Source organism: Pteronotus mesoamericanus, unplaced genomic scaffold, assembly GCF_021234165.1.
Source record: "Pteronotus mesoamericanus isolate MK-2021 breed Mesoamerican mustached bat unplaced genomic scaffold, CSHL_Meso_final contig_317, whole genome shotgun sequence".
NCBI lineage: Eukaryota > Metazoa > Chordata > Mammalia > Chiroptera > Mormoopidae > Pteronotus > Pteronotus mesoamericanus.
The window spans coordinates 552,977-579,046 of record NW_026555133.1 but is presented as its reverse complement, the minus strand read 5'-3'; the positions used below and the strand labels follow the sequence as shown (position 1 = coordinate 579,046).

The following is a 26,070-nucleotide window of genomic DNA, read 5'->3' as shown; positions in this document are numbered from 1 at the left end:
CGTGCAGTGGGCGGAGAGGGGTGGGGAGCGCCAGTTGAGGGGCAAGTAAGGCAGCTGGAAGGAAATTAGGCCCCTATTTGATTTGGGTTTTTTTCAGTTTGCACGTTCTGGGTGTGAGAACTTAAGAACTGAATTGGTCAGTGATAGCCTGTGCCAGAAGGTGACCTGCACCTTTCAGCACCTCAGATGAACTGCAGGGGTGCTTTTGCCCCTCAGTAGGTCTTCCGTCCCCACTCACCCCTTGCTGTACCCTCCTTTTCCACAGTTTCTGGGAGCTGTGGAAAGAAATGCTTTTGCTCTCTCCCATGACCTGTGGTACCAGTGGGAATCTTTCTTGGAACCAGAAAGCCTCCATACCCTCATTCACCAAGAATCCTTGGCTTGGAGTCTCCCCCTTTCTCCCAAATCATCCTTCTCTGTGTAGTTTACCCTACACCCTAAAGCAGAAACAGGAGTTCCCATCTCTGCTGTGTCCAGTTGTCTCTTCCCTGTACGCATGGCAACATCACCTACCAGCCCCAGTTCACCTCTTGGGGCTGAAGATCTCCTGAGTGATTCATCAGAAGCCCCTGGGCTGAACCAAGTGTCCTCCGAGGTGACTTCCCAGCTCTATGCTTCTTTGCACCTCAGTCGTCAAGCAGAGGCCACAGCCCGAGCCCAGCTGTACTTACCCTCCACCTCCCTACCGCCTCATGAGGGGTTAGACAGCTTGGCCCAAGAGCTGAGTCGCAGTTTGTCAGTTGGATTGGAGAACAACTTGAAGAAAAAGGTGAGGGAGTTGTGTCTGGGGAACCTGCAGGGCCTTGAGATTGGGGGTGGTAAAAAAAATTTTACTGAGATTTGAACTATTGTTGCATTCCTTTTAAGTACAGAATCAGTCATGCTTGTTTCTGGGAGCAAATGTTTATGAAGGAGAGAATGGCCTGGGACACCATAATCTGGGAAATTGTGAAATTTCCCAGTGTTTTCTTTGTCAGGGATCCCTGCACTGTGGTACAATTTGCTGTGCTTTGACTGGGATTGAGGATAAGGCCTTCCTTCTTTCCTTCCTTCCTTCCTTCCTTCCTTCTTCCTTCCTTCCTTCCCTCCCTCACCTGAGGACCTGAGGGCATTTTTTCACTGCCTTTTTTTTTTTTCTTGTTTCTTTAGAGAGGAAGTGGGGCAGGGAGAGAAACATTGATTTGTTGCCTTTTTGTACGTGCCTGACAGGGGACTCGAACCCTCAACCTGGGTATGTGCCCTGACCAGGTATCAAACCCGCGACCTTTTGATCTATGGGATGATGATCCAACCAAATGAGCCACACGAGGTAGGGCTAAGGTTTCTTTATCCTAAGAGGTAACTAGGGATTTAAGGATAGCAGCAAATTATGCTAAGATCGTTCCAGTTCAAAACTGTTTTGATTGTGTGGTTCAAAATTAGGTATGTAAATCATTAAAACATAGCTTAATAAATTACACATGTTACAAAGAAAATAGTTATTAGTGTTCCATAGGAAAGGTCTCAACTAATTTCCAGAGTTTGAAAAACTGTTAGCCATGGGCTACAATTTTCAGGCATGTCATTTGCTCTCTAGTTGGCAAGAATCCTCACTACTCTTGTTTTAATGTGCCAAATTAATTTAGTTACACTACCTGTCTGGCATCTGTACACGTAAGAGCTTCTGACCCTTACTGGGTCAATTCTCTTGTTCTTGCTTTCCTGGGTGCTGGAGTAAAAATTCTTGGGTTTTAGGGGTTATTGGATGCCATCTACCCTGGCAGTAGTAGAATATAGATTATTCAAGTTGCTTCTGATTTCTGTTACTTTTTTCTAGGATGGTTCCAAGCATATCTTTGAGATGGAAAGTGTTAGGGGCCAACTCCAGAGCATGCTCCAAAGCTCACGTGATACAGCCTATCGTGAGTAAATCTCTTTCCTATAAAGGAGAACCTACATTTAAGGGGTGGGAGAAAGTAGAGAAAGGAAGTGGGGTGCAAGGGGAACCTGGACTTCTGAGACAAGGTTTCAGGAGGAAAGTCTGCAGTTCTTTGGGAGAAGGGCTGGGGGACCGGGTGAAGTAGAAAGGAAGGCTCTCCGCTTCCTTTTCCTTCAAGTGGTCCTTGTTCCTATCTTTACTTGACCCTGGCTGGCTGTGGGGTCCCTTTGGCTCCCTGCAGGGGATCCCCTCACTCCAGGTGCTGGCTCAGAGAGACGGGAAGAAGACTCCTTTGACAGTGAAAGCACAGCCACCTTGCTTAAGTGAGTTCTCCCTGGGATTCTTCTAGCTTGATTGCTCTTTCTCTCGGAAAGCCAATGTGTTCTATTTCTTAGTTCTTCCTTTAGTGCCATTGTACCTCTTAAGGCCTAAGACGCTTGTCACTTAGCTTTTAGTTTTATCCTTTCTCTTCTATCTTCTACTCCCTTTACTTGTTCAAGAACTTTGGCACCTGCTGCCTAGTCCCTGGCCTTCTCCCAGCCTCTAGTCCTCCTTCTCCCGGAAGAGTCAGCTTGCTTCTGCTGCGACTTTTACCGCAGGGAGTGTGGCATAGAGGAAGGAGCACTATAGAATGAACCATAGAACCTATGTGCTGTTTATGGTTCTATCACTACCTAACTTAAAGACATCCGCCAAGTCTCTTGTGCTTTCTGAGTTTCAGTTTCCTCATTTGTAAAATGTCACAGTTGGACTTGTGGGTCTCAAAAGCTTTCCCAATCCTAATATTTCTACCCGACTTGCTCAGCACTCGGCCCCTGCAAGACCTATCTCCATCTAGCTCAGCCCAAGCCCTGGAGGAGTTGTTTCCCCGCTACACCAGCCTTCGGCCAGGACCCCCACTAAATCCTCCGGATTTTCAGAGCCTGAGAGATGCACTAGATTCAGAGCATACTCGTCGCAAGGTGAGATATAAAGGCTTTCTTTTGAAAGCAGCAAAGATTAGAAATAGGGCTAAGTGCTAAAAAGGAAAGAGGGTTAAGGGACCCCAAGCTGGGGCTTTGCTCTAGTGGCTCTTCAGGAAGGCCTTCCTTCCCCATTCAATCTAAAATGGCACACCTCGCCCCCAGGTATTCATTACTCTGTTATATCCTTCACATAGCTTACCACAGTCTGATGTATCTTGTTTGCTTTGCCCTTCTAAAGTCTAAGCTTTATGAGTGTTATACCTTATCTTGTTCACCACTGTCTTCCTAAAATTTAGAATATACCAAACACATAGATGCACTCCGTAAGTGTTTGGTGAATGAACTTTGTTGTCTTGTACAAAGGCTTTATAGCTGCTGATATAATGAGCTTTGTCTCTCTCAACTTCAGCCTGTCTGAAGGGGGAAGAAAGAGGGAGAAGACAGAAGAAAAGTAAAAATCATTGGTTGTGTTGTCATTTTTGGAACTCTCTCTCCTATTTTGTACTGCCTGGGCATGAATGACAGGTTTTGCCTTTACCTTACTATGTTTAATCACTGTGTTCAATGAGCTTCTTAAGACAGGAGGAACTTCCCACTCGTTGCAGCGTGGGCTGCAGCACCCCTGCCAAAAGGTCTGTGGAAATTTTCAGGGGATCCAGGGAAGGGAAGAGCCTCGAAGCTAAGCCTCTGCTTTCTGAGATGGTAGAGGAAGGTATTAGAAGTCTCGGGCTCTAAGGTTTCCGCTCCAGAATTCCTGATTCTCCTCCAAATGTATTCTGTTCTTGGGACACAGCCCATTTCCCCTTAGCTAGAAAGTTTGGTGCTTTGATCAGGCTAAGGATGGCAATACTCAATTTCCTTACCTTTCTTCCCAGCATTGCGAGCGTCATATTCAGAGCCTGCAGACCCGAGTACTAGAGCTTCAGCAACAGTTAGCTGTGGCTGTGAATGCTGACCGCAAGAAAGATATCATGATTGAACAACTGGACAAGGTGCCAGGGTAGCAGAATGTGCACCAAGGAATAGTGAATAGGGGGTGGCCAACTAACATCTCTTTGTTCATGCTAGGAGCTGGGGTGAGGGGTGGGTTTGCTGGCTACTGGGAGAAGGTAGCTGTTGACCTTTCCCCCGAGGGCAGAAGGAGGGCAAAATATTACTTTGAAATTACATCTGCCTTTTTTCTCCTGAGACCTTGGCCCGTGTTGTGGAGGGCTGGAACCAGCATGAAGCTGAGCGCACAGAAGTACTTCGGGGACTCCAGGAGGAACGCCAGGCAGCGGAACTCACTAGAAGCAAGCAGCAGGAGGTGGGCTATGTGGGTTATAGAACCTAGGTCACTGGTTGCTAGAATGATGGGGGTTGGAATAGCCCTGGAATTAGCATTCCTACCAGGTTGACCTGAATCTTGCAGGAGGTGGCCTGACAGTTCTCTCCTATTTCTGCTCCCTTCACTCTTTCTGCTTCAGACATGCATTGTTGGTGTCTGCCCAGCTTTTCCAGCACTATGCAGTCTTTTTGGCCCTGCTCTTCAAGTAGTTTACTCAACCCTTAGTTTTAAAGTTTATATTGTTAATGCTTTTTGTATAACACAGAGATTCCCTTCAGTTCCTCTGTCCTATGTAACCCTTTTCCTGAAAGACAGTAACCCGCCTGGAACAAAGTCTTTCTGAGGCCATGGAGGCCCTGAATCGTGAGCAGGAAGCTGCCAGACTACAGCAACGGGAAAGAGAGACGCTGGTGAGCGTGCTGGGCTGGGCTAGTTCCAGTAGAGGCTGTTAGGTTAATTACTTCTAGAGGGCTTGGGCTATTCGTGGATCGTGGGAGTTCATAACTTCAGTTGTCCTAGGACAGTAGTTCCCAAAGTGTATTCCTTAGAACACTAGTTCTGCTAGATACTCTACAAAAAGGGCTCTGACACCAAGTAAGTTAGAGAGACTACAAATTTTATCCTCCTTAGAATCATCTAAGTTATGGGGAGTTATTCTAAAATACAGATCTCTGGGACACATCCCCAGAGGTTTTGATTCAGCAGATAAATGGTGGGGTTTGAGAAACAAAATATTTTCAGGAATTTCCTTTCTGATTTTGTTCAAACAGGTTTGGGAACTATGGTCTAGGGCATAGCCAAAAAAGGTATGGGATGAGACTCATTCAAGTTTCTTATTACTGAAATGATAAGGTGATTACCCATATGAATTAGTAGCCAGGTTCGGAACTTGTTATATGCATGACACATGCTTGCTATATGCATGCTGGTACTTAAAATCTTAACAGGCTACATCCAACAGTGTTGGTGATGGTTGTTGGTTGGCTAGTACAAGACGGTAGGCTGGATTTTCCATTCTTTGTGGAATTTCTTTTGATGATGGTGATAGTTATTGTATACTGAGTACTTACTACATGCCAGACTCTGCTAAATGCTTTACATACACTTTTCACTTTAATCTTCACAAGGCAGACCATAATATTATGCCTGCCCATTTCACAGATAAGGGTGTATACCTAAGGACACATAGTAAATGACAGAGCTGGGATTCAAACTGAGATTTGAACCCAGATTTACCTATTTCTGGAAGAGAAGCTCTTACCTACTATATTATAATCCTGTGAGCTTCTCTGCCTTTGTATTTTTAGTGGACATAATTCTCAGCAGGCACATTGTGTGGGAGGTGAGGGGGCACAGTGCCGGCCTCTTCAAGGCATACTGAGGATCTTGGTTTTCTCCTGGGGCTGTAGGAAGAAGAGAGGCAAGCTCTGACCTTAAGATTGGAGCTAGAACAGCAGCAGTGCCGGGCCCTGCAGGAAGAACGGGATGAGGCTCGTGCTGGGCAACTCAGTGAGCATCGGCAGTTGGAGACACTTCAGGTTGCCCTAGAGGAAGAACGGCAGGCCTGGACCCAGCAAGAGCGCCAGTTTAAGGAACGCTACCAGGCACTGCAGGAGGAGGACCGGGCTCAGCTGGAAAGGGAGAAGGTAAAAGCGGCAGTTGGGGAGTGAGGAACAGATGAAGGGCAAAACAATTGAATGAGATGGGATGTCAGAATATGGGGCGTGGGGGACTTGGATGGAGAGTGAAGAAATACTCGTGTATGTGGGAAACCAGATGGAGAGTGTAGGGCCAGCAAGCAGGGCTCAGAACATCAAATACATGGAAGACCAAAGAGCAGGATTAAACAGAGGTTAGGAATTAGGTCAAATGTGAAGAGAGGGAAAGGAGGCTTGGGTTTTAGGGTTTGTGGGGGATGAATTGGGGAATAGAGGCAACCAGGAGGCAGGATATTAGGCATATACTTAAGTTTGATTTCTCTTCCTTAGGGGAACACACAGAGGGAGGCCCAGGCCGCCCGGGAGGCCCAGCAGCAGCTGGCGTCAGTGCAGTCTGAGGTGCGGCGGTTGGAAGGAGACCTGGATATAGCTCGGAGAGAGAGAGATGCCCTGCAGCTGGAAATGAGCTTGGTGCAGGTCAGGAGAAGTGATCGCAGGAGTCATGACAAACACATTTCTTTCGTTTTAAAAAGACTTTGTTTATTTTTAGAGGGGGGGAAGGGAAGGAGAAAGAGGGAGAGAAACATCCATGTGCAAGAGATACATCAATTGGTTGCCTCTCACACACCCCGAACTGGGGACCTGGCCTGCAACCCAGGCCTGTGTTCTGACCCAGAATAGAACGGGAGACCTTTCAGTTCTCAGGCTGGCACTCAATTCACTGAACCACACCATCCAGGGTACAGCAAACACATTTCTAATTAGAATTTTGACTTTCAATGAGCCCCTGTTTTATGTATAAAATGTTTTAAGGGCAAATTACCGTATTTTGCCATGTATAATGTGCTCTCATGTATAATGCACACCCACGTTTTTGGCCCAGACTTTCAGGAAAAAAATCTTTCATTTTAATTTTTTAATTCAGTTATGTATTTATTTATATTTAGATACTTGTTTTTTGTATTGTAAAGGATTTTAGCATTTATTTTTGAACCTATCATGGTACAAGAAGTTTTACGTAACAAACAGTTATAAAACAAGAACAGATACAGGCTATTTCAGGTACCACCCAAGTATAAAGCACATCCTTATTTTTCTCTCAAAAATTTGGGCAAAAATGTGTGCATGATGCACCGTACAATATGGCAATAAGTTACTGAGACCAAGTCAATCTGAGAGATATTTCCCCTTATTAATGGTTGACTTAATGAGATACTCAGTTTCAGGGTTAGTTAGACCAGTGTTTGTGCAAATACAATCCTTTCACCGGGCCCATAGAATTGGAGGTCTGACCACACAGTCCTAAAATCATAATTTATGATGGGGACCAAGGGTAAAGATGTTAGTAAACAATTTATAAGTAGCAATTTATAAGCTGCTGTGACCTCTGAACCGGTGCCAGGTGTATCTGTGTATTCAGTAAGCCCCTGAATGGCTCCTCTGTGTGTAAGCTCTGTGCTTGGGGCTGGAAATAGTCCTCGTCGACAAGGAGCTCACCAGCTGGATAGGGAGTTTGTCCAGTACACACGTATTCGAAGTAGTATTGTATAACCAATAGTTGAGGGTAAGGAAAAGTACTCTTTACTCATATCATTTTCTTACTAAGGTCTTCCACAACCACACTGAGTAAAATCTACAACCTCTGACAATCTTTCCTTTCCCTGCTCAATTTTTATATATACTACATAGCGTACCTTTTAAAATCTTGTTTATTTTTGTGAGGTCCCTTAGGGCAAAGATTTTTGTCTGTTAATTGTTGAATCCAAGAGTAGTGCCTGGCTTTATTGTTCAAGTTCTCTATTTACTTATTGTTCTACCCATTATTGAAAGTGGGGTATTGAAGTCTCCAACAATTGTTGTAGAACTATATTTCTTTATTCAATTCTGTCAATATGTTTTGGGACTCTCTTAGATACAATCCTTTGTATTTCTCTGGTATCAGTTGTTACTTTTCTTTCATTTCTGATTTTATTCATTTGGGTCCTCTCTCTTTTTTTCTTGATGAATGTAGTGAAAGTCTTGTCAATCTTGTTTGTATTTTCAAAGAACCAGCTCTTGCTTTCATTGATCTTTTGTATTATTTTTTTAGACTCTTGTTTATTTCATCACTGATCTTTATTATTTCCTTTCTTCTCACATTGGGCTTTGTTGTTCTTTTTCTAGTTTCTTTAGGTGTAAGGTAAAACTGTATGAGATATTTTTTGTTTCTTGAGGTAGGCCTGTATTGCTATGAATTTCCCTTTTAGGGATGCTTTTGCTGTGTCCCATACATAGATTTTTGGGTTGTGTTTTCACTTTTATTTATCCCAAGGTATCTTTTGATTTCTTCCTTGATCTATTGTTAATCTGTTCATTGTATAATAGCATATTATTTAGGTTCCATGTGTTTGTGTTTTTTGGGTTCTTTTCCTTGTAATTGATTTCTAGTTTTATACCATGTGGTAGGAGAAGATGCTGACATGATTTCAATCTTCTTAAATTTATTGAGACTTGTTTTGTGGCCTAACATGTGATCTGTCCTGGAAAATATTGCATGTGTACTTGAAAAGAATGCATATTCTGCTGCTGTGGAGTGAAGTGCTCCAAAAATATCAGTCGAATCCGTGTGGTCCAATGTGTCATTTAAGACCTCTGTTTCCTTGTTAATTTTCTGTCTGAAAGAGCTATCCATTGATGTCAATGAGGTGTTAAAGTTCCCTACTATAGCTCTATTATTGTTTATACCTCCCTTTATGTGTTTCAATATTTGCTTTATAAATTTAGGTGCTCCAATGTTGGTTGCATAAATGTTTACAAGTGTTATAACCTCTTGTTGGATTGATCCCTTTACCATTCTGAAATGTCCTTCTTTGTCTCTTATTTATAGGCTTTGTTTTAAAGTCTATTTTGCTGATACAAGTATTGCTTTGCCAGCTTTTATTTTTGTTTCCCTTTGCATGAAATATCTTTTTCCATCCCTTTACCTTTAGCCCGTGTGTCTTTCAATCTGAAGTGGGTCTCTTTTAGATAGCATATATATGGGCCTCGTTTTCTTATTCATTCAGCTACCCTGTGTCTTTTGATTGGAGAATTTAATCCATTTACATGTAAAATGATTATTGATAGGTATATAGTTATTGCCATTTTATTATTCACTATTTATGTTCTTTTTCCCCCCCATTTTTCTTCTTCAAGAAGTCCCTTTAACATTTCTTGTAATACTGGTTTGGTGATTATTAACTCCTTTAGCTTTTTGTTGTATGGGAAGCCCTTTAAGCTCTTCTTCAATTTTAAATGGTAGTCTTGCTGCATAGAATAGTCTTGGTTATAGGTTCTCTTTTCTTCACTTTGAATATCTGTGCCAATCCCTTCTGGCCTGCAAAGTTTCTGTTGAGAAATCAGCTGACAACCTCATGGGAGCACACTTGAAGGTAACTAACTGCCTTTCTCTTGCTGCTTTTAAGATTCTCTCTTTGACTTTAACCTGTGCCATTTTAATTATAATGTGCCTTGGTGTGTGCCTCTTTTGGTTCACCTTTTTTGGGACTCTCTGTACTTCCTGGACTTATATGTCAATTCCTTTGTCAGGTTAGGGAAGTGTTCAGTCATTATTTCTTCAAACAGGTTCTTAATCCCTGTTCTCTCTCTTCTTCTTTTGGTACCCCTATGGTGCAAATGTTGATAGGCTAGGTTTTTTTTTAAACCGTTGCCAATTTCTGCTTTTTAGTTGGGGCATTTACTTCTGCCATTTATTATTTATTTGTATTCTGTGTGTCGTTTATGTTTTTGTGTCTCAATTCCTTTATTACTGTCTTTTTTGTATTTCATTGATATTTTTGATATTTCATTTTGGTTCTCTTTTTTCCTTTTTTGATTATTTGAAAAATTACTTTATTAATGATTACCTTGGGATTACGATTAACATATTAAAGTAATAGTAGCCTAGTTTGAGTAATGCCAACTATAGTTTCAGTAGTATACAAAAATCCTGTTCCTATATACCTTTATCCCTCCCCCCTCATATTGTTATTATTATATATTTATAATTACTGTTTTATGCATTTGCCTTTTAAATCATATAGGAAAAAAGGAATTGCAAACCAAAAGTACAGCGATAGTGACTTTTGCTTTTACCTGTGCAGTAACGTTTACTAATGTCTTTATTTCTTCATTTGGCTTCACGTTACTTACCATCTTCATTTCATTTCAGCCTGAAGGATTCCCTTTAGCATTTCTTGTAGGGCAGGTCTACTAGTAACAGATACCCTTAGTTTTTGTTTGAGTGTCTTAATTTCTTTTTTAATCTTGATGAATTTTTTTTGCCATATATAGAATTTTCTTGACAGTTTTTCTTCCAGCACTGTAATTATGTTGTTCCACTACTTACTGGCATTCATGATTTCTTATGAAAAATCAGCTATTAATCTTATTGAGGCTCCCCTGTAAGTGACAAGTTGCTCCTTTCTACTGCTTTCAAGATTCTTTGTGTTTAGCTTTCAACAGAGTGATTATAATGTGTCTTAGTGTGGATCTCATTGAGTTTATTCTACTTGGAACTTGTTGAGTTTCTGGGATGTTTAGATTTATGTCTTTCATCAAATTTGCGATTTTTTTCACCATTTTATTTTAATTGATGAGAGAGAGCGGGAAAGAGAGAGAAACATCATTTTGTTGTTTCACTTGTTTATGTATTCTTTGGTTGATTCTTGACTAGCAGTTGAACCCACAATCTTGATGTATCAGATGAAACTCTAACCAACTGAGCTACCTGGCCAGGGCTGGCCATTATTTCTTTAAATATTTTTTTCTGTCCCTTTTTCTCTGTCATCCTAGAACTTCACTAATGACTATGTTGGTATGTTTGATGATCTCCCTCCGGCCTCTCAGGCTCTGTTCATCTTCATTTTATTTTTTTCCTTCTGCTCAGTAGACTGGATAATTTCAATTGTCTTGTTTTCAAGTTAACTGGCCCTTTATTCTCCCTGCTCAAACCTGCCACTGAGCCCCTATTTAAAAATAGACTTTATTTTTCAGAGCAGTTTTAGGTTCACAGCCAAATTGAGTGGAAGGCACAGGCATTTCCCCTATATGTCTTACCCATACGTACATAGTTTCCTTTATTATCAACAGTCCCCACCACAGTAGTACATTGTCTACAATTGGTGAACCTAAAAAAAAAACACATCATTATCACGCAGAGTCCATATTTTAGGGTTCACTCTTGATGTTGTCCATTATATTGGTTTGGATAAATCTATAATGACATGTATCTACTTTTATAGTATCCTACTTGGTAGTCTCACTGCCCTAATAATCCTCTGTGTGTCATCTATTCATCTCTTCCTCCCTCTAACCCCTGGAAACCACTGATCTTTTTACTGTCTCCTTACTCTCAGTTTTGTCTTTTTCAGAATGTCATATAGTTGGAATGATACAGTATGTAGCTTTCTTCATATTGGCTTCCTTCAGTTAGTAATGTGCATTTAGATTCCTCCCTGTCTTTTCATGGCTTGATAGCTCATTTCTCTTTAGTGCTAAATAACACTTCATTGTTTGGCTGTACCACAGTTCATCTACTGAAGGACACCTTGGTCACTTCCAAGTTTTAGCAATCATAAATATAAGTGCTATAAACATCCATGTGCCAGTTTTTGTGTGGACATAAGTTTCTGGCTCAGAGTGTGATCGCTGGATTATACGGTAAGAGTTTGTTTAGTTTTTTAAGTCTTCCAAAGTGGCCATATCAGTTTGCATTCCCACCAGCAAAGAATGAGAATTCCTGTTGCTCCACATCCTCACCAACATTTGGTGTTGTCAGTGTTCTGGATTTGGGGCATTCTAATAGGTATATAGTGATTTCTAGTGAATTTTTCATATTATTGATTGTACTCTTCAGCTCCAGAATTTCTGTTTTTCTTTTTATAATAAGTGTCTTTATTGACAGTCCCTATTTATTTATACATTGTCCGGATTTCTTTTAGTTTGTTTTCCTTGGTTTTCTTTAGTTCACTGAGCATATTTAAGGCTTTGACTAGTAATTCCAATATGTAACTTCCATAGGAATAGTACCTGTCAAATGATTTTTCCTTTGAATGAGTAATATTTTCCTGTTTCTTTGTATGTTTTGTAATTTTTTCTTGAGAAGTTCAGAATTTGAGTATTATAATGTGGTAACTCTGGAAATCATATTCTTTCCATCCTCAGGGATTTCATTCAATGGCCACAAAATCTTTATTTCTTGGTGTGTATGGTAACTGACATTTCTGTTCTGTTATCTCTGTGATTAGCCTGTGACCTGACAGATTTTCTTCAATGTCTGCCCCTCTTGGCCTACACCAAACCGTATGTTTCTTTATCTGTTGATAATGCCAGGGGAGCCTCTGCAGCCCAAGGGACCCAAAACAAAGGCAGTTGTCTGCTCTGGTTCCTCAGGGAATTGCTAAACTGACCAAAATACAAAATACTATATTTTTGGAGCCTAAGGTCCTTAGGATTCACCCTTGCTTCAAGTAACACAGGCTGCCATTCCCATGGCTGCAGAGGAGCTGAGGGATTGGGGAGGGTATGTAATTCATGCACCTGACTCTCTTGTCTAAGTTCAGCCCCATGTTCCTCCATTAGGCACTCGTACCTGGTTATTTTAAGTATCTGATTAGGTTTTAGAGTTTCCAAATAGTTTTTTTGCAGCTTAACAGTCAGTAGAAGGACCAACTCCTGGAGTTTCCTATTCTGCCATTTTCAGTGACATCACTCTATTTTTGTTTTTTAATTCTATTTTTAAAAAATAAAATACTTCCATAAAACATTAATAATAATATTTTATAAAGTCAATAGTCATTTAGATGTATCTATATAATTACTCCTTTTTTAAAGATTGTGTTTCTTTACTTTTACACTTGATCTTAGCCAAAAGGCCGAGAAGCGATGTATTTCTTTACTTTTAAAGAGGAGAAGGGAGGGAGGGAGAGAGAGAGGGAGAAAAACATCAATGTGCGAGAGAGACATGGATTGGTTGCCTCTTGCTCACCCTCAACTGGGAACCTGGCCTGCAACTCAGGCATGTGCCCTGACTGGGAATTGAACCAGTGACCTCTCAGTTTGCAGGCTGTTGCTCAATCCACTGAGCCACATCAGCCAGAGCAATTATTCCTTTCTTTGCTCTTCTTACATTTCTTAAACTCACATCTTCCATCTGGAATCTCTTACTCCCTCCCTCCCTTGCTTTCTTCCTTTTTTCCTATTTTTAAACCCTTATCAATCAGTTGCCTCCCACAGATACCCTGACTGAGGATCAAAAGCACAACCTACGGATGTGCTGTGACTGGGGATTGAACCCTCAACCTACCTTTTGATGTACAGATGACGCCCCAACCAACTGAACCACCTGGCCAGTGCTGGAATATTTTTCTTGATGTCAGAATCTCTTTCACTTATTTATTTTAGTTTAAAAATATATTTATTTTACATTGATTTTTGAAGGAATTCTTGGGTTGGTAGTTATTTCAAAATACTAAAAATATTGTTTTTCATTATTGTTAAGTCAGCTATCAGTTGACCTTTTTTACTTTAAAATTTTCGTCTTTATTTTTAATCAGTTTTACTTGGCTATGCTTAGTGGGGATTTTTTTTTTTTTTTAAATAATCCTTTATGGGGTTCTTTAGGCTTCTTGAAATAGTGGAATGGTGTCTTGCATCAGCTCTGGAAAATTCTCAGTCATTACCTCTGCATATTCGCTCTGCTCTGTTGTCTCTGCTCTATCTTTCTGGCATCTGATTAAATATGTTAGCTTCTGTATCTATGTTGCTTACTCTCTGTTTTGTATTTTCCATCTTTTGTGTTTTTATGCTCACTCTGAATAATTTCCTATTTATCTTCCAGTTCACTAATTCTCTATTTGATTTTGTCTGCTCTACTATTAGCCCACCTATTGAGTTTTTAATTTCATGATATTTTTTTATTTTACAAAGTACTATTATTTTTATTTTCAATGTTAATTTTCCATAACTTCTTGTTTTCTGATATTTTCAACTTTGTCTTTGATTCTTTTAAGTACAGTTTTATTATGTGTAGATGATAATTCCAATATCTGAAATGTCTGAGGATCTTTTGCTCTTGTTCCTTGTTTTTGCTGGCTCTCATGGAGTCAAGCTGTTTTTGGTCCTGGTTTTAACCAGATGTTAGACCTTGTATTTGAAAAATTGTACAAATAATTTGAGGCTTACAGTGAAAGTACTTTGCTCCAAAGAATATTTGTATTTGTTTCTACCAGGTCCTGAAAGACACGATTAGTCTAGGACCAAGTTAACCCAAATTTTCATTGGTTGGGATTCCTGGGTGATTCAAATTGAGTTTTATTTTGAGTAGGATGTTCCACTTCTGTTTTACTTTCACCCTAAAGATGCGTCCCAATTTATTGTGGGCAGGGTCTCCAGTTAGACTCCCCAAGTTATGTGTGCCTTGGCCTTTGATTTCTGTTCATTTGCCCTTGAAAGGAAATCAAAACAAAAATTTAAATTTTCTAGGGTAAGTAAATACCCTCAACACAAAAATGGCTATCTCCACGCTTGCTAAGCTGACTAGGCGTGCGCTCTCTCTCTCTCTTTTTTTTTTTTCCACTCCGGCCTAGTAATTCCACAGTGTTTTGTTACCTCTTTGATGCTTTTCTAGGAAGATTTTCTATATAGAGAGAAAAAAATAGAATTAAGTTTTATTCAATTTGTCTGTTATTGTTAACCAAAATAATAACCTAATCTGCTAGTACTAGAAGAGTTAACATGGATAATTTAATCTACTAGTACTGGAAACAAAAAATCTACATGCTCGCTTGTAATACTCTGAAATAGTTTGTAAGGTTGTCATTAATATGTGCTTCTTCAATATTTGATATTTGACTACAGATTTTGCTTCTTTAATGTTTATGGAAATATGTAGGCATTTTATTTCTTCTTGAATTATTTTTGGTGCACTTGCATTCTCTCTGTCCTCCCCCTTTGCCCCATATATATTCATTTAAAGTCTAAATTTTCTAATTTATTGACTTGAAGTTGTTCATAACTTTATCTTTTAAATGTCCATGGCATCTTTTCTGTTTTTTATTCCTGATATTTATTTGTCATGTCTCTCATCTTCTCTTTTTAAACCCATCTTAATTGTAGTTTACTTGAATATATTTCCAGAGAATTAGCTTTAGGGTTGGCTTTTTCTTCTATTTTATTAATACCTGTACTTTATTTCATTTGTTATATTTTCTTTGGTTTTATTTTGTTGTTCTTTTTAAAATCTTTAGATGCTTGCTTATTCATTTTAGTTTTCTTTTCTAAATTTCTGTATAAATATTAATTTAAATGTATCCTACATCTTATCCTATGTAGTATTTTTCTTATTGTTTGGTTCTGAATAATATTCAGCTTTTTATATTACTACTTTTGATCTCCTGAATTATTTCCAAACATACAGGGTTTTTCTGATTATGTTTTTATTATTGATTTATAGCTTGTCTGCTTTGTGATTAGAGAGCATGGTCTTTTAAAAAATTACTTATTTATATATATTCCTACCCAACTTTTTGTTTCAGAATATTTCAGACTTAAAGAAATGTTGCATCATAGTTTAGTGAATATAATTAGATTCACAGGTTTCACATTTGGTTACATTTGTCTGTTGTCTCTTTGTGTTGTACCTACCGCTCCCCCCTTCTCTCCTCTCCCCACACTCTTCCTCTCTCTCCCTTTCCCACCTCACATCATTTGACTGTTTCTTTTGGACATCATGAGAGAATATGCTTTTTTAATTTAATTTAAATTATTTGAGACTTAATTTATCTCTTAAAACATGGCCAGATTTGAGATATTTCATGTTTCTAGATGTATTCATAGTGTGGGTACAGTTTTTATGTGTCTTTTTGTATGTGTGTCTAGTTTATTAATTATGCTGTTTAAACCATTATATCCTTATTAGTTTTTTCTGTTAAAATCTCCATTAGTGTAGATTTGTATATTTCTCCTGTAGTCTGTCAAGTTTGCCTTATACACCACCACCACCATCATTATCACCATCATCATCATCATCATCATCATCATCATCATCATCATTATTTATTCCCACCGGAGGACATGCTTATTGGTTTTGGAAAGAGGGAAAGGGAGGGAGAGAGAAAGAGGGAGAGAAACATCAGTCTGTTGCCTCTTGTGCACACCTGACCAGGGACGGAACTGCAACGTAGACATGTGCCCTGACCAGGAATTAAACCTGTGACTCTTCGGTTTACTGGACGATGCTCAAACTAGCTGAGGCACGCTGATCAGGGTTTGCTTTATACACTTTGTGGCTATGTTATTAGATTGATACAAATTTTAAAATTGCTATATCTTTTATGGTAATTGAATGTTTTATCCTTACCTTAGGAGATGACTCTCTTTATCTTTTATAATGTTTTTTGTCTTAGGGTTTATTTTTGCTTTATATTAATTGAGCTATACCAACCTTTCTTTAAAAACCAAATTTGCCTGGCAAATATTATACTAGTCTTTTTACTTTTATCTGTTTGTCTTTTACCTGAAGCATTTAGTTCATTTACATTTATTTATGCATAGCTGGATCTGTGCCCTGCTTTATATCTTATTTTGTCTTACCTATTCAGAGTTTATTTTTCTTTCCTTTCTTGTACCTTTAATTTTAGATTCATTACTTTTTTCTCATTTTTCTCACTGACACTTTTTCCTCAGTTAGTTTCAAAGTCACAAACTCAATTTCTGTTCTTTTGTTTGCTTGCTTGTTTAGGGGTTACTTTAAAAATAGTAACATGCATACTTAAATTATCAAAGTTTACTTATTAGAGGTAAATATCAAAGACAAAAAAGGAACCATCAATTCTACGTGGGTGAGTCCAGGTAGAATTCTCAGAGAACTGTAAAAAATATTTTTAAATATAATAAAAATTATCTGTAACACAAATTCAAATAATATAGAAGTAAAAAGTATCAGTTGCCTTCCCTTATCACGCCATTTGGTGTACCTCCCTCATAACCTTCTCATATATAAGCATATGGATTGGTGCTTTAAAAAAAGGTGAACATGCTTCATATTTGCTGAAACTCGTTTTTTAACCTCATAATATATCATGGACATTTTTCCATGTCAACACATACAGATGGGCATCATTATTTTTAAGGGTTATTTAATATCGTAATGAACAGATGAATCGCAGCTTATTTAAGCATTTTCCTTTTGAAGAGAAATTTACACTGATACCAATTTTTCACTATAAAAACAGTGCTTCAGTGAACATAAGTGTACATAAATCTTTGGCATCATTGGACGGATTCCTAAAAGTGGAATTGCTGGCTTAAAGGGAATACATATTAAATTTTGTCATTAAAGAAATTAGGTAACAAAATATCTAGAGTACTCAAAATCCTAGAAACAGAAAGTTGGATGGTGGTTGTCAGGGCTGAGGGAGGGGTACATGTGGGGTTGTTACCCAGCGTGTGCAGTTTCGACTCGACAAGATGAAAAAGTTCTAGAAATCTGCACAACCATGTGAACATATTGGGTTGGCCAAAAAGTCCGTTACATTTTTTCCATAAAATAAAAGACACATTTTTCATTTTCACCAATAAGTTTATTGATTTGGCTGTTTTGAGTACGTCAGTTATCTCCTGCTACTGGCTTCTAGTGGGTAGAGGCCGGGGTGCTGCCAAATGCCTTCCAATGCGTAAGACAGCTCTGCAGTAAAGACTTATTTGGCCAAAATGTCAATAGTACCAAGAAAGTCCACAAACCACTTTTGACACATTCAATCAGTCATGGCACCTTCTCCATACCCTACACAAATCTTTTTTTGCGTGTCAGTTGCATTTTTTACCTTTCTTGAAATAATGAAGCACAATATGCCGAAAGTGTTGCCTATCTTATTCCATCTTCAATATTAAAATGGATGCACAAAAATTCACTAATTTTGATAATTTTTTTTTAAAGGAACACTGATATGACAACTGTCACAATACAATGTAACAAAAATTGTTTTGAATGAAATTAAGACAACTAAGCACTACTAGAGCCATCGTATGGAAAAAACAGAACAGACTTTTTGGCCAACCCAATAGTTAACAGTACTCAAATATACACTTAAAATAGATTAAGATGATAAATTTCATATGAAATTTTCATATTATAATTTAAGAATTGTTTAAAAAAAAGATTTTAGGCTACTGCAAGAGCTTGGTATGATTGGGACATATTTGGGAGAGATGAGGTAGATGAGCGGTGGGAGATCATAAAGGGCCTTGTAAGCCATTTTAAGCAGTGAGAACTTTATTTTTTAGGCAGTTCGGGCATTTGAAGTATTTCAAACAAGGAAATAAATGGAGTATTTTTGTGTTTTAGGATATTTACTGAGCCACAAAGTCAAGGATCTATCTATTAGGACCAAAATGGGAGAGGACAGAGGGTGGAATAGAGGCAGGGACTTTGAAATAATATTGAATTAATGTAGTAGTGAGTGGAGGGGTAAATTACATATTAAGGAAGTAGAATGGAATGACCAGTTGGAAGGGGTAAAAAAGTAAGAGGAGTCGAGGATAACTCCAGGTTTCAAATAGCTTGTGTGTTTCAGTGGCGAGTGGTGCCATCAAGGCAAGAAATATAGTAGGAACAGAAGGTTTGAGGGTAAAAAAACCCAAATGAGCTCATTTTGGATATATTGTTTTTGAGGTCTATCCACAAAGAGCTAAGCATTACCTTACCGGGTATATGGGCTTAAAACCTGGAAGAAAGGTCTATGCTAAAGAGAGATTTAGAAAGTGTTTTAAGGTATAAATGGTAGCAAAAAACATGACCTAAAGGCCAAACATTTGTTATCCACATGTAAAAGCATTAGTGACCCGAGCATTAGTGTACAGTCAAAAGAAGACAGAGGACAGAACTCAAGGACGCATTCAGCCTTTATGGGCAGTTGGAAGAGGAGCAGTCAGCTGAGACTGAGGAGCGGTCAGGTGGCAGGAGAACACGGAGACGGTGGCATCGCGGGAACGAAGCGGAAGGGTTTTAGCAGCAGGGATTGGGGTAGGTGGCTGTTGCTGCAGTAAGATCACAGAAGACCACGAAATCACCACTGTTAGATGTGGAAATTAAATTCTTTGCCACGAAGTGCTGTATGCTCCAAGTAGAAACCAGATTTCAGTGAGCTGAAAAAGGAGTATGAGGTGAGAAAATGGAGAGAGTGAAAGACTAATTCTGCTTTAGGAGGTAGGGACACTGATATTTATTGACTGTATCCTGGGTTTCAGGTTTTCTTATCTCAGACACAAGCAACAGATTTCACTGTTGTACCTAACATTTCTTTTGGTTAAAAACATATATATATATATATATATATATATATATATATATATATATATATGTATATATATATGTATATATATATGTATATATATATGTATATTTATTTATTTATCCAGAGTCATTTTCATTTTTGTGTACATACAAGATGTGAATACCTCATGATCTAAAAGGAAAGGAAACTGCTTTCATTCCCTGTGTCAAAATTCTTGTTCTTCATCCCTTGGGCATAGGAGGGGAATGTTGACAATAGATTCTTTTGTATATATTATATCCTCCATCCTCTTTTAATCCCCAGCAGAACTGAGCTATTACCCCCACCTTTCTTCACTCCCAGGCCCGGTATGAAAGCCAGCGGATCCAGCTGGAGTCGGAGCTGGCTGTGCAGCTGGAGCAGCGGGTGACGGAGAGGCTGGCACAGGCTCAGGAGAGCAGCCTGCGGCAAGCAGCCTCCCTGAGGGAGCATCACAGGTACCTAGGACTTAGTGGATGCTGTGTCTCCTCCGCCACACAGGTGTTAGTGCCCTGCCCATATTTTGTCTGATCCCTTTGTCACTTTCCAAGATGCTGGCTCCCGTCAACTAGGACCTAGGTCCGTCTGTGGGAAAGCTTCCGGCAGGTGCACAGAGAGGGCCAGAGTGCTTGCTGATTTTCATCCCACAGGGAGCAGTCCTTAATCAATAAGTGGTGGGTGCAGGAATGTAAATTTCCCAGCTCCCGTGCCCCTGATGGGGTCAATGCTGAGCTTGCCCTACACCATCTCCAGAGCTGACCTGTGGGATTGAGCCCCCTTCCCATCCCAGTCTCACTTCCCTTCACCCCCACTTCTCTACCATTTTTTCCCTCCAAAAATGCTTCTTAAATGAATCATTTTCCAGTAAATCCTCATCTCAGTCTTTGTACTGGGGAACCCATCCTAAGACACGAGCTTTGTTCTTACCTCTTTCCTGAGCCCACTGTGCTGTGCCAGGCTGGCTGCCCGTGGCTAGCTGTCTCACATGCACACATTCTGGCTTTTTCTCATTTGATTACTTCTGTCTCCAGATTCGGTCTTCTTTTCTCCCCTGTGTCCTCTTAGGAAGCAGCTGCAGGACCTAAATGGACAGCACCAGCAGGAATTGTCCACTCAGTTGGCTCAGTTCAAGGCGGAAATGGTAGAAAGAGAGGAAAGGCAGCAGCAGGTGGCTCAGGACTATGAGCTCAGGTACTGATCCTTGGAGTATCGCCTTTAGGCCTCAGCTACTTTCCGGTGCATGGAGCCCAGACTAGGGATGGCGAAGAGCTGCCCCCTCCATAGACCTATCCTTCTACATTGGCCCCAGCTCCTTCCAGAATTTCCGATGTCTGACATTCCATCCTGGTTCCTCTTATCCCCCAAGTCTTTGCTTTCTCATAAGCTACCTACATCAGCTCTCCCATCTTTTTTTCAGACTGGCCCGGGAGCAAGCGCGAGTGCGGGAACTGCATAGTAGGAACCAGCAGCTGGAGGAACAGCGGACCGAGCTGGTAGAGCGACTCCAAGCCATGCTGCAGGCCCACTGGGAGGAGGCAAACCGGCTGCTCAGCACCTCCGCCCTGCCTCCCAACCCCGCAGTAGGCATCACCTCTTAAGATAAGCTGCTCAGAATTGTATATAGACCCCTTCTCTGGGAATCTAGCTTCCTCCCAAGGGAAGTCTCAAGTTCAGGTCCTTGAATCTGCATTAAAAACAAATAAACAACAATCTGTGGAACTGTCTCTTCAAAAGAAACCTTTTTTCCTGTGGCCATAGCTCACCCAAACTGGCCCCAGTGCATTGGGCGTAACTCTCTTCTCCCAGCCCAAGAGGTGGTGAGAGACACGTGATTCTAGTTTTGCCAAATGGTAGTTGAATTACCAATGTTAAGGGCCAAAATTTTTGCTAAGTTTTGCCCTAGAATAGGGCTGGGAGCCATACCCCTGGCCTGTCTTCCACTGATTGGCATCTCCTGCTTCCTTCTTCTTCTTTTTTTTAAGATTTTTAAAATTTATTTTTAGAGAGAGGGGAAGGGAGCGAGAAAGAAAAGGAGAGAAAACATCAATGTGCGAGAGATATATCTATTGGTTGCCTCTCTCATGCCCCCAGCTGGGGACCTGGCCCACAACCCAGGCATGCGCCCTGACTGGGAATGAACCAGCGACCTTTGGGTTTGCAGGCTGGCACTTAATCCACTGAGCCACACCAGCCAGGGCTGCTTTCTTCTTTTAATTATGAAATTTTTATTATTAGCTAAAATGTTTTTTGGAATAGATAGTAATATGCACATGGTAAGGAAAAAAAATCCAAACAATTCAGGAAGGTACACAGTGAAAAGTAATCTCCATCCCATATCTGCACCCAGTCTCCCAGTTCCTCTCCCCAGAAGCAACCGCTATTACTGGTGTCTTGAGTGAGATGTTTTATTTATTTAGTGGTGGAAGTTGAAGTTGTTTCATATATTTTGTTTCTACAAACAGCTACAATAAGTATTAATATATATCTTTGTGCAAGTGTATCTATACAATTTCTAGAAATGGAATTGTAAGATCAAAAATAAGTGTTTTAAAATTTGATAGGTGTCATCAAATCTTATTTTAAGGAACTTTTAATTTGTAATCTTAAGTGTCTGTACCATGTCTTGTCTGTTTAAATGCTCTGGGCTTTGACCCTTCTTTCTGCCTCTCTCGTGTGCCCAGGTGCCTACCACCAGCCCCTGCAGCCCTGGGCCTCAGGAACCAGAGAAGGGGGAGAGGAGGGTGTGGAATATGCCTCCCATGGCTGTGGCCCTAAAGCCGGTGTTGCAGCAGAGCCGGGAAGCAAGGGACGAGCTGGCTGGAGTGCCACCTGTTCTCTGTAGCCCCTCCCCAGATCTTAGCCTCCTACTGGACCCCGCTTTCCAGAGCCAACATTCCTTCCAGCCCCTGGAACCAAAGCCAGATCTCACTTCATCTTCAGGTAACGGGCAACAGGTATCACTGGGGTCCCCCTTACATGCACTAATTGGCTCCCTCTTACCTGCTTCTTTTCTCTCTGGGGCTTAAGTATTTGGACTCCCAGATGTTTGAGTGACCATAGATTGCAAGGAGCTGAAATCCACTCGAGTTGGATTGAATAAAGGGAGTGAGGTCTTGTGGAAATGCGGTGTAGCTGGACCTAATGAGAACTGGAGTCTGGATCCAGCAGTGCTATCAAGGCTACTCCTCGCTTTGGCCTTGCATGGGCGCTTGACTCTGCCTCTCCCTGTACATATGTTCCTTTCTCTTGGTAGACTAGCACTTTCTCTCATTCAAGGTTCTAGCTCTCATAACTTTGGCTTACATGTGGATTTGACCAGCCATGACACTGATTTCAGCCAAGGCTACAGATAACCTTATAGAGACCATGGTGTCTCTGTTTCTTAGGTCCAGTTTAAAGAGAGGCTGTCTGAGGGGTTGGCAACAATCCCTTAGATTGGCTAACCTTGGGAGTGGTGTCCACCCCTGGTTTAGTCTTCTGCAACTTGGGTGGATGGGAGTGCTGTGTATAGTGCAAACATGACAAGCCAGGTTGAATTGAGAATGAGGGACGAGCCCTGGCTGGTATGGCTCAGTTGGTTGGAGCATCGTCCTATACACTGAAAAGTCACAGGTTCGATTCCAGGTCAGGGCACATAACTAGGTTGTGGGTTTCATCCCCTATAAGAGGCAACCTATCAATGTTTCTCTCTCACATCAATGTTTCTCTCATTCTGTTTCCCCCCCCCCACCTTTGACTTTTTTCTAAAAGCAATGAAAAAATATCCTCCAGTGAGGATTAAAAGAATAAAGAGTGGGGGATGAATTATGTCATAATTTTAAATACGAAACTTGTGTAATAATCCTAAAAACAAATGAGGGCATGGGTGAAGGGACCAGAACATGTCTATTAATCCTAAACCATTCTGAATATTAGTTTCTGTTCTTTAAGTAGTTTATGGTGGTATTTATTTATTTAGAGTCTGAATACCACAGCTTCCCCTCTGTCTAGAATTCAGCTCTTCCATCTCTCAGTCCCCATCAACCCTTCCTCCAGCTACTTTAATCTTTCGTTATCTTCTCACTGGATGGCACTCATGTTAAATAGGCTTTTTTCTTCTGGGCATTTGGTGAGTTGAGTTGTGGAAGAACCCCTCCCCCTACAACATACACATGTGCGCATGTGCACGCTCTCATTTTACACGTTTTATTTTACAGATGGGGCCTTCCATCCCAATCACAATGCAGAACGGCCGTTCCTTGAGGAAGATCCTGGATCACACGGGGATGGCTTCCCGAAGCAGGGGCCGCCACCCCCTTCTCAGCTGGAGGGCCTCAAGCATTTTTTGTACCAGGTAAAAGAGCGCCCACTTGTTCCACCTTATTTTCTCTTCCCTTCCTCATTTCCTCTTTCTGCTCTAGGAGTCCAGGACTCTGGCATCACCTGCCTTTTAGGACTAATACTTTGTCCCAGCTTCTTACTCTCCCAGTCTTATTCCCATCTGGTAAACCCTTTCTGGAATTTAGGTGACCAACCGTAGCTCTAACTTCCCCAGCCTCTCCTTCCCTCAGATACCTACGTCTCTCTCTTTATTGGTCCTGAGGGAACCTTGCTATCTTGTGCCCCCAGCTGCTGGAGACAGTACCCCAGAGCAATGAGAACCCCTCTGTTGACCCGTTGCCCCCTAAGTCTGGTGAGTGCCAGCTCTCAGGAAGATTGGGGCTGGGCTTGGGAAACATGGGAGTGGGTTATCGGGGATGGATTTTTAGGAGCTGGCGAAGGTGATAAGCCTAATAAAGGCCAGGGGGTAGAGCCTCCTTGGCTCTTTAGCCCATTTCCTGATCCTTTGGTCTCTTTCCTCTCGCTAGGTCCCCTGCCTGCTCCATCTTGGGAAGAAGCCCCTCAAGTGCCACGCCTCCCACCCCCTGTCCATAAAACTAAAGTGCCCTTAGCCATGGCGTCCAGTCTTTTCCGGGACCATGAGCTTCCCTCAACCCATTTACGGAGCAGTGGTCCCAGCAGTGGGTCCCCAGAGAGAGGTAAGCAGGTCATGGTTTACTGGGAGATGAAAAGGGAGGGTGTTGAATGTGGAGCAAGTACCTGGAACTAAGGCCCCTCTGGGTTCCTAGGGAGCTGGGATGAGGGCTCGGGGGAGGAGGTCTAGGATGACGACCATTACTGATCTGTCTCTCAGGTGAAGAGGGGCTCGCATCCTCGAGGCAGCTGATGGAGGTGTCTCAGCTGCTACGACTGTACCAGGCTCGGGGCTGGGGGGCACCGCCTGCTGAGGACCTGCTGCTCTACCTGAAGAGGCTGGAGCATAGCGGGTACCAGCCTGGAAGGGAAAGGAGGGAGGATTATGCAGGTAGAATCTGGACTGTGGGCAGGGAGATGGATCCAGCAGGGAAGAGGGGGTGTGTGTGTTGTTCATTGAGTACTCTGTTGTCCTTTTCTGGGGAAGAAAGTGAAGGTGAGGTATAGATCGAGTCTCTTCTTCCTTCATGTCTCTCTGCTCCCTGCCTTTCTTTCTTTCCTTTAGACATTTTTTTAAAATTGTATCTAGAAAGAAGGGAAGGGAAGGAGAAAGAGAGACAGAGAAACATTTATCAGTTGCCTCTTGCATGCACCCTAACTGGGGACTGAACCCACAACTCAGGCATGTGCCCTAACTGAGAATGGAGCCTGTGACCTTTCGGTTTGTAGAACGACACCCAACCAACTGAGCCACACTGGCCAGGGCTCCCACCTTTCTTTTGTCTCTTCCTTTCTACTTTATTTTTTTCATTGCTTCTAAAAACATCTCTTTGCCATGGTTTTCTACCTTAGTTTTTTCTTCTTTACCCTGCAGCTCTTAGCTGCGAATCCTAGGATTGTGACGACCTAGTATAACCCAATATTTGATTTCACTAATGTCTCCTCCTATTTGATTCCAGGTCTATCTTGTTTATTCTTAAGGGACAGAATTGGGGAGTGGTTCTTCTATTTATTCTTTGGCGGGGAGGAGCCGTTCCCCCAATCTCATCCCTTGATTTGTATGGCAGGACTGACAGCCGAGGGGATAATGTCCCCAGAAGGAGCACAGACTCCCGCTTGGGTGAGCTCCCCCGGAAAGAGGTGAGCGAAAGCAAGGCAGAGCGAGGGGGATAGAAGGGCTCTCGCTGACTCGTCCTCGCTCCTCTGCTGAATGATTCTGGTCCTCTCCGTACATGACTTTTCCTCAGTGGGGCATGAGATGAGAGGACACGATGCTGACGTTTTCTTCTCTTCAACTCTCAGGTTCCTTCCCAGACTCTCCCTCGCCGCCTCACCACAGTTCCTAGGAGTGAAAAACCTCCTGCACGCAAGAAGAGCGGACACTCCGCCCCTGGTAGCATGAGGAGCCGGGCGGGAATCTGGAGATAAGCCCTTGGCCTTTCTCCTCTTCTTTGTTCTCTTCTTACTACTATTTTAATAAATTCTTGGTAGTCTGTATTAGAGTCTGTGACTCAGGAGTTTGGCAAATGGAGGTTTTAAAGGAAACTACTTTGTAAAGAAACCTCATTTTATTCTGTTTGAATATTTTTTTATGTCATGTTTCTATTTTATATTATGTGGAAAAAGGCATGCAGACAGTCTTACGGCTAGACTGGAGAAGTTTCAATGTTTTAGGAGTAAAACCCACAGAGTGATTAGCTATGATTGGTAGTATCATTTTGAATGATTTTTATTTTCTTTATACATCCCTGTGTTTTCCAAATTTTCTAAAACAAGTATGTATTATTAATCAGAAAAAAACTTTTAATAAAAGAGTAAGTTATATAAAGAATTTGAGTAAAAATTTGTTGGAGAGACAGATTTCTCTTTTCAAAGCAGATAATTATTGGAGATTGCGTTAATAGGGTTCTGGCAGATT

General features: G+C 41.1%; 1 protein-coding gene and 1 pseudogene across 1 annotated transcript; one reads left to right on the top strand and one right to left on the bottom strand.

Moving 5' to 3' along the window:
- The first annotated feature begins 180 nt into the window (after positions 1 to 180).
- On the top strand, positions 181 to 25,818 carry CNTROB (centrobin, centriole duplication and spindle assembly protein). Its single transcript, XM_054575592.1, has 19 exons — positions 181 to 769; positions 1,817 to 1,901; positions 2,160 to 2,241; positions 2,724 to 2,880; positions 3,759 to 3,875; positions 4,073 to 4,189; positions 4,522 to 4,620; positions 5,620 to 5,856; positions 6,199 to 6,345; positions 19,524 to 19,657; positions 20,265 to 20,390; positions 20,617 to 20,779; positions 21,881 to 22,139; positions 23,396 to 23,532; positions 23,808 to 23,871; positions 24,047 to 24,217; positions 24,373 to 24,505; positions 25,220 to 25,292; positions 25,455 to 25,818. Exons 1-19 carry the CDS (start codon positions 497 to 499, stop codon positions 25,578 to 25,580), a joined length of 2,700 nt encoding a protein of 899 aa, XP_054431567.1. The 5' UTR covers positions 181 to 496; the 3' UTR covers positions 25,581 to 25,818.
- LOC129072405 (uncharacterized) lies at positions 12,632 to 12,773 on the bottom strand (annotated as a pseudogene).
- Positions 25,819 to 26,070: the final 252 nt, after the last annotated feature.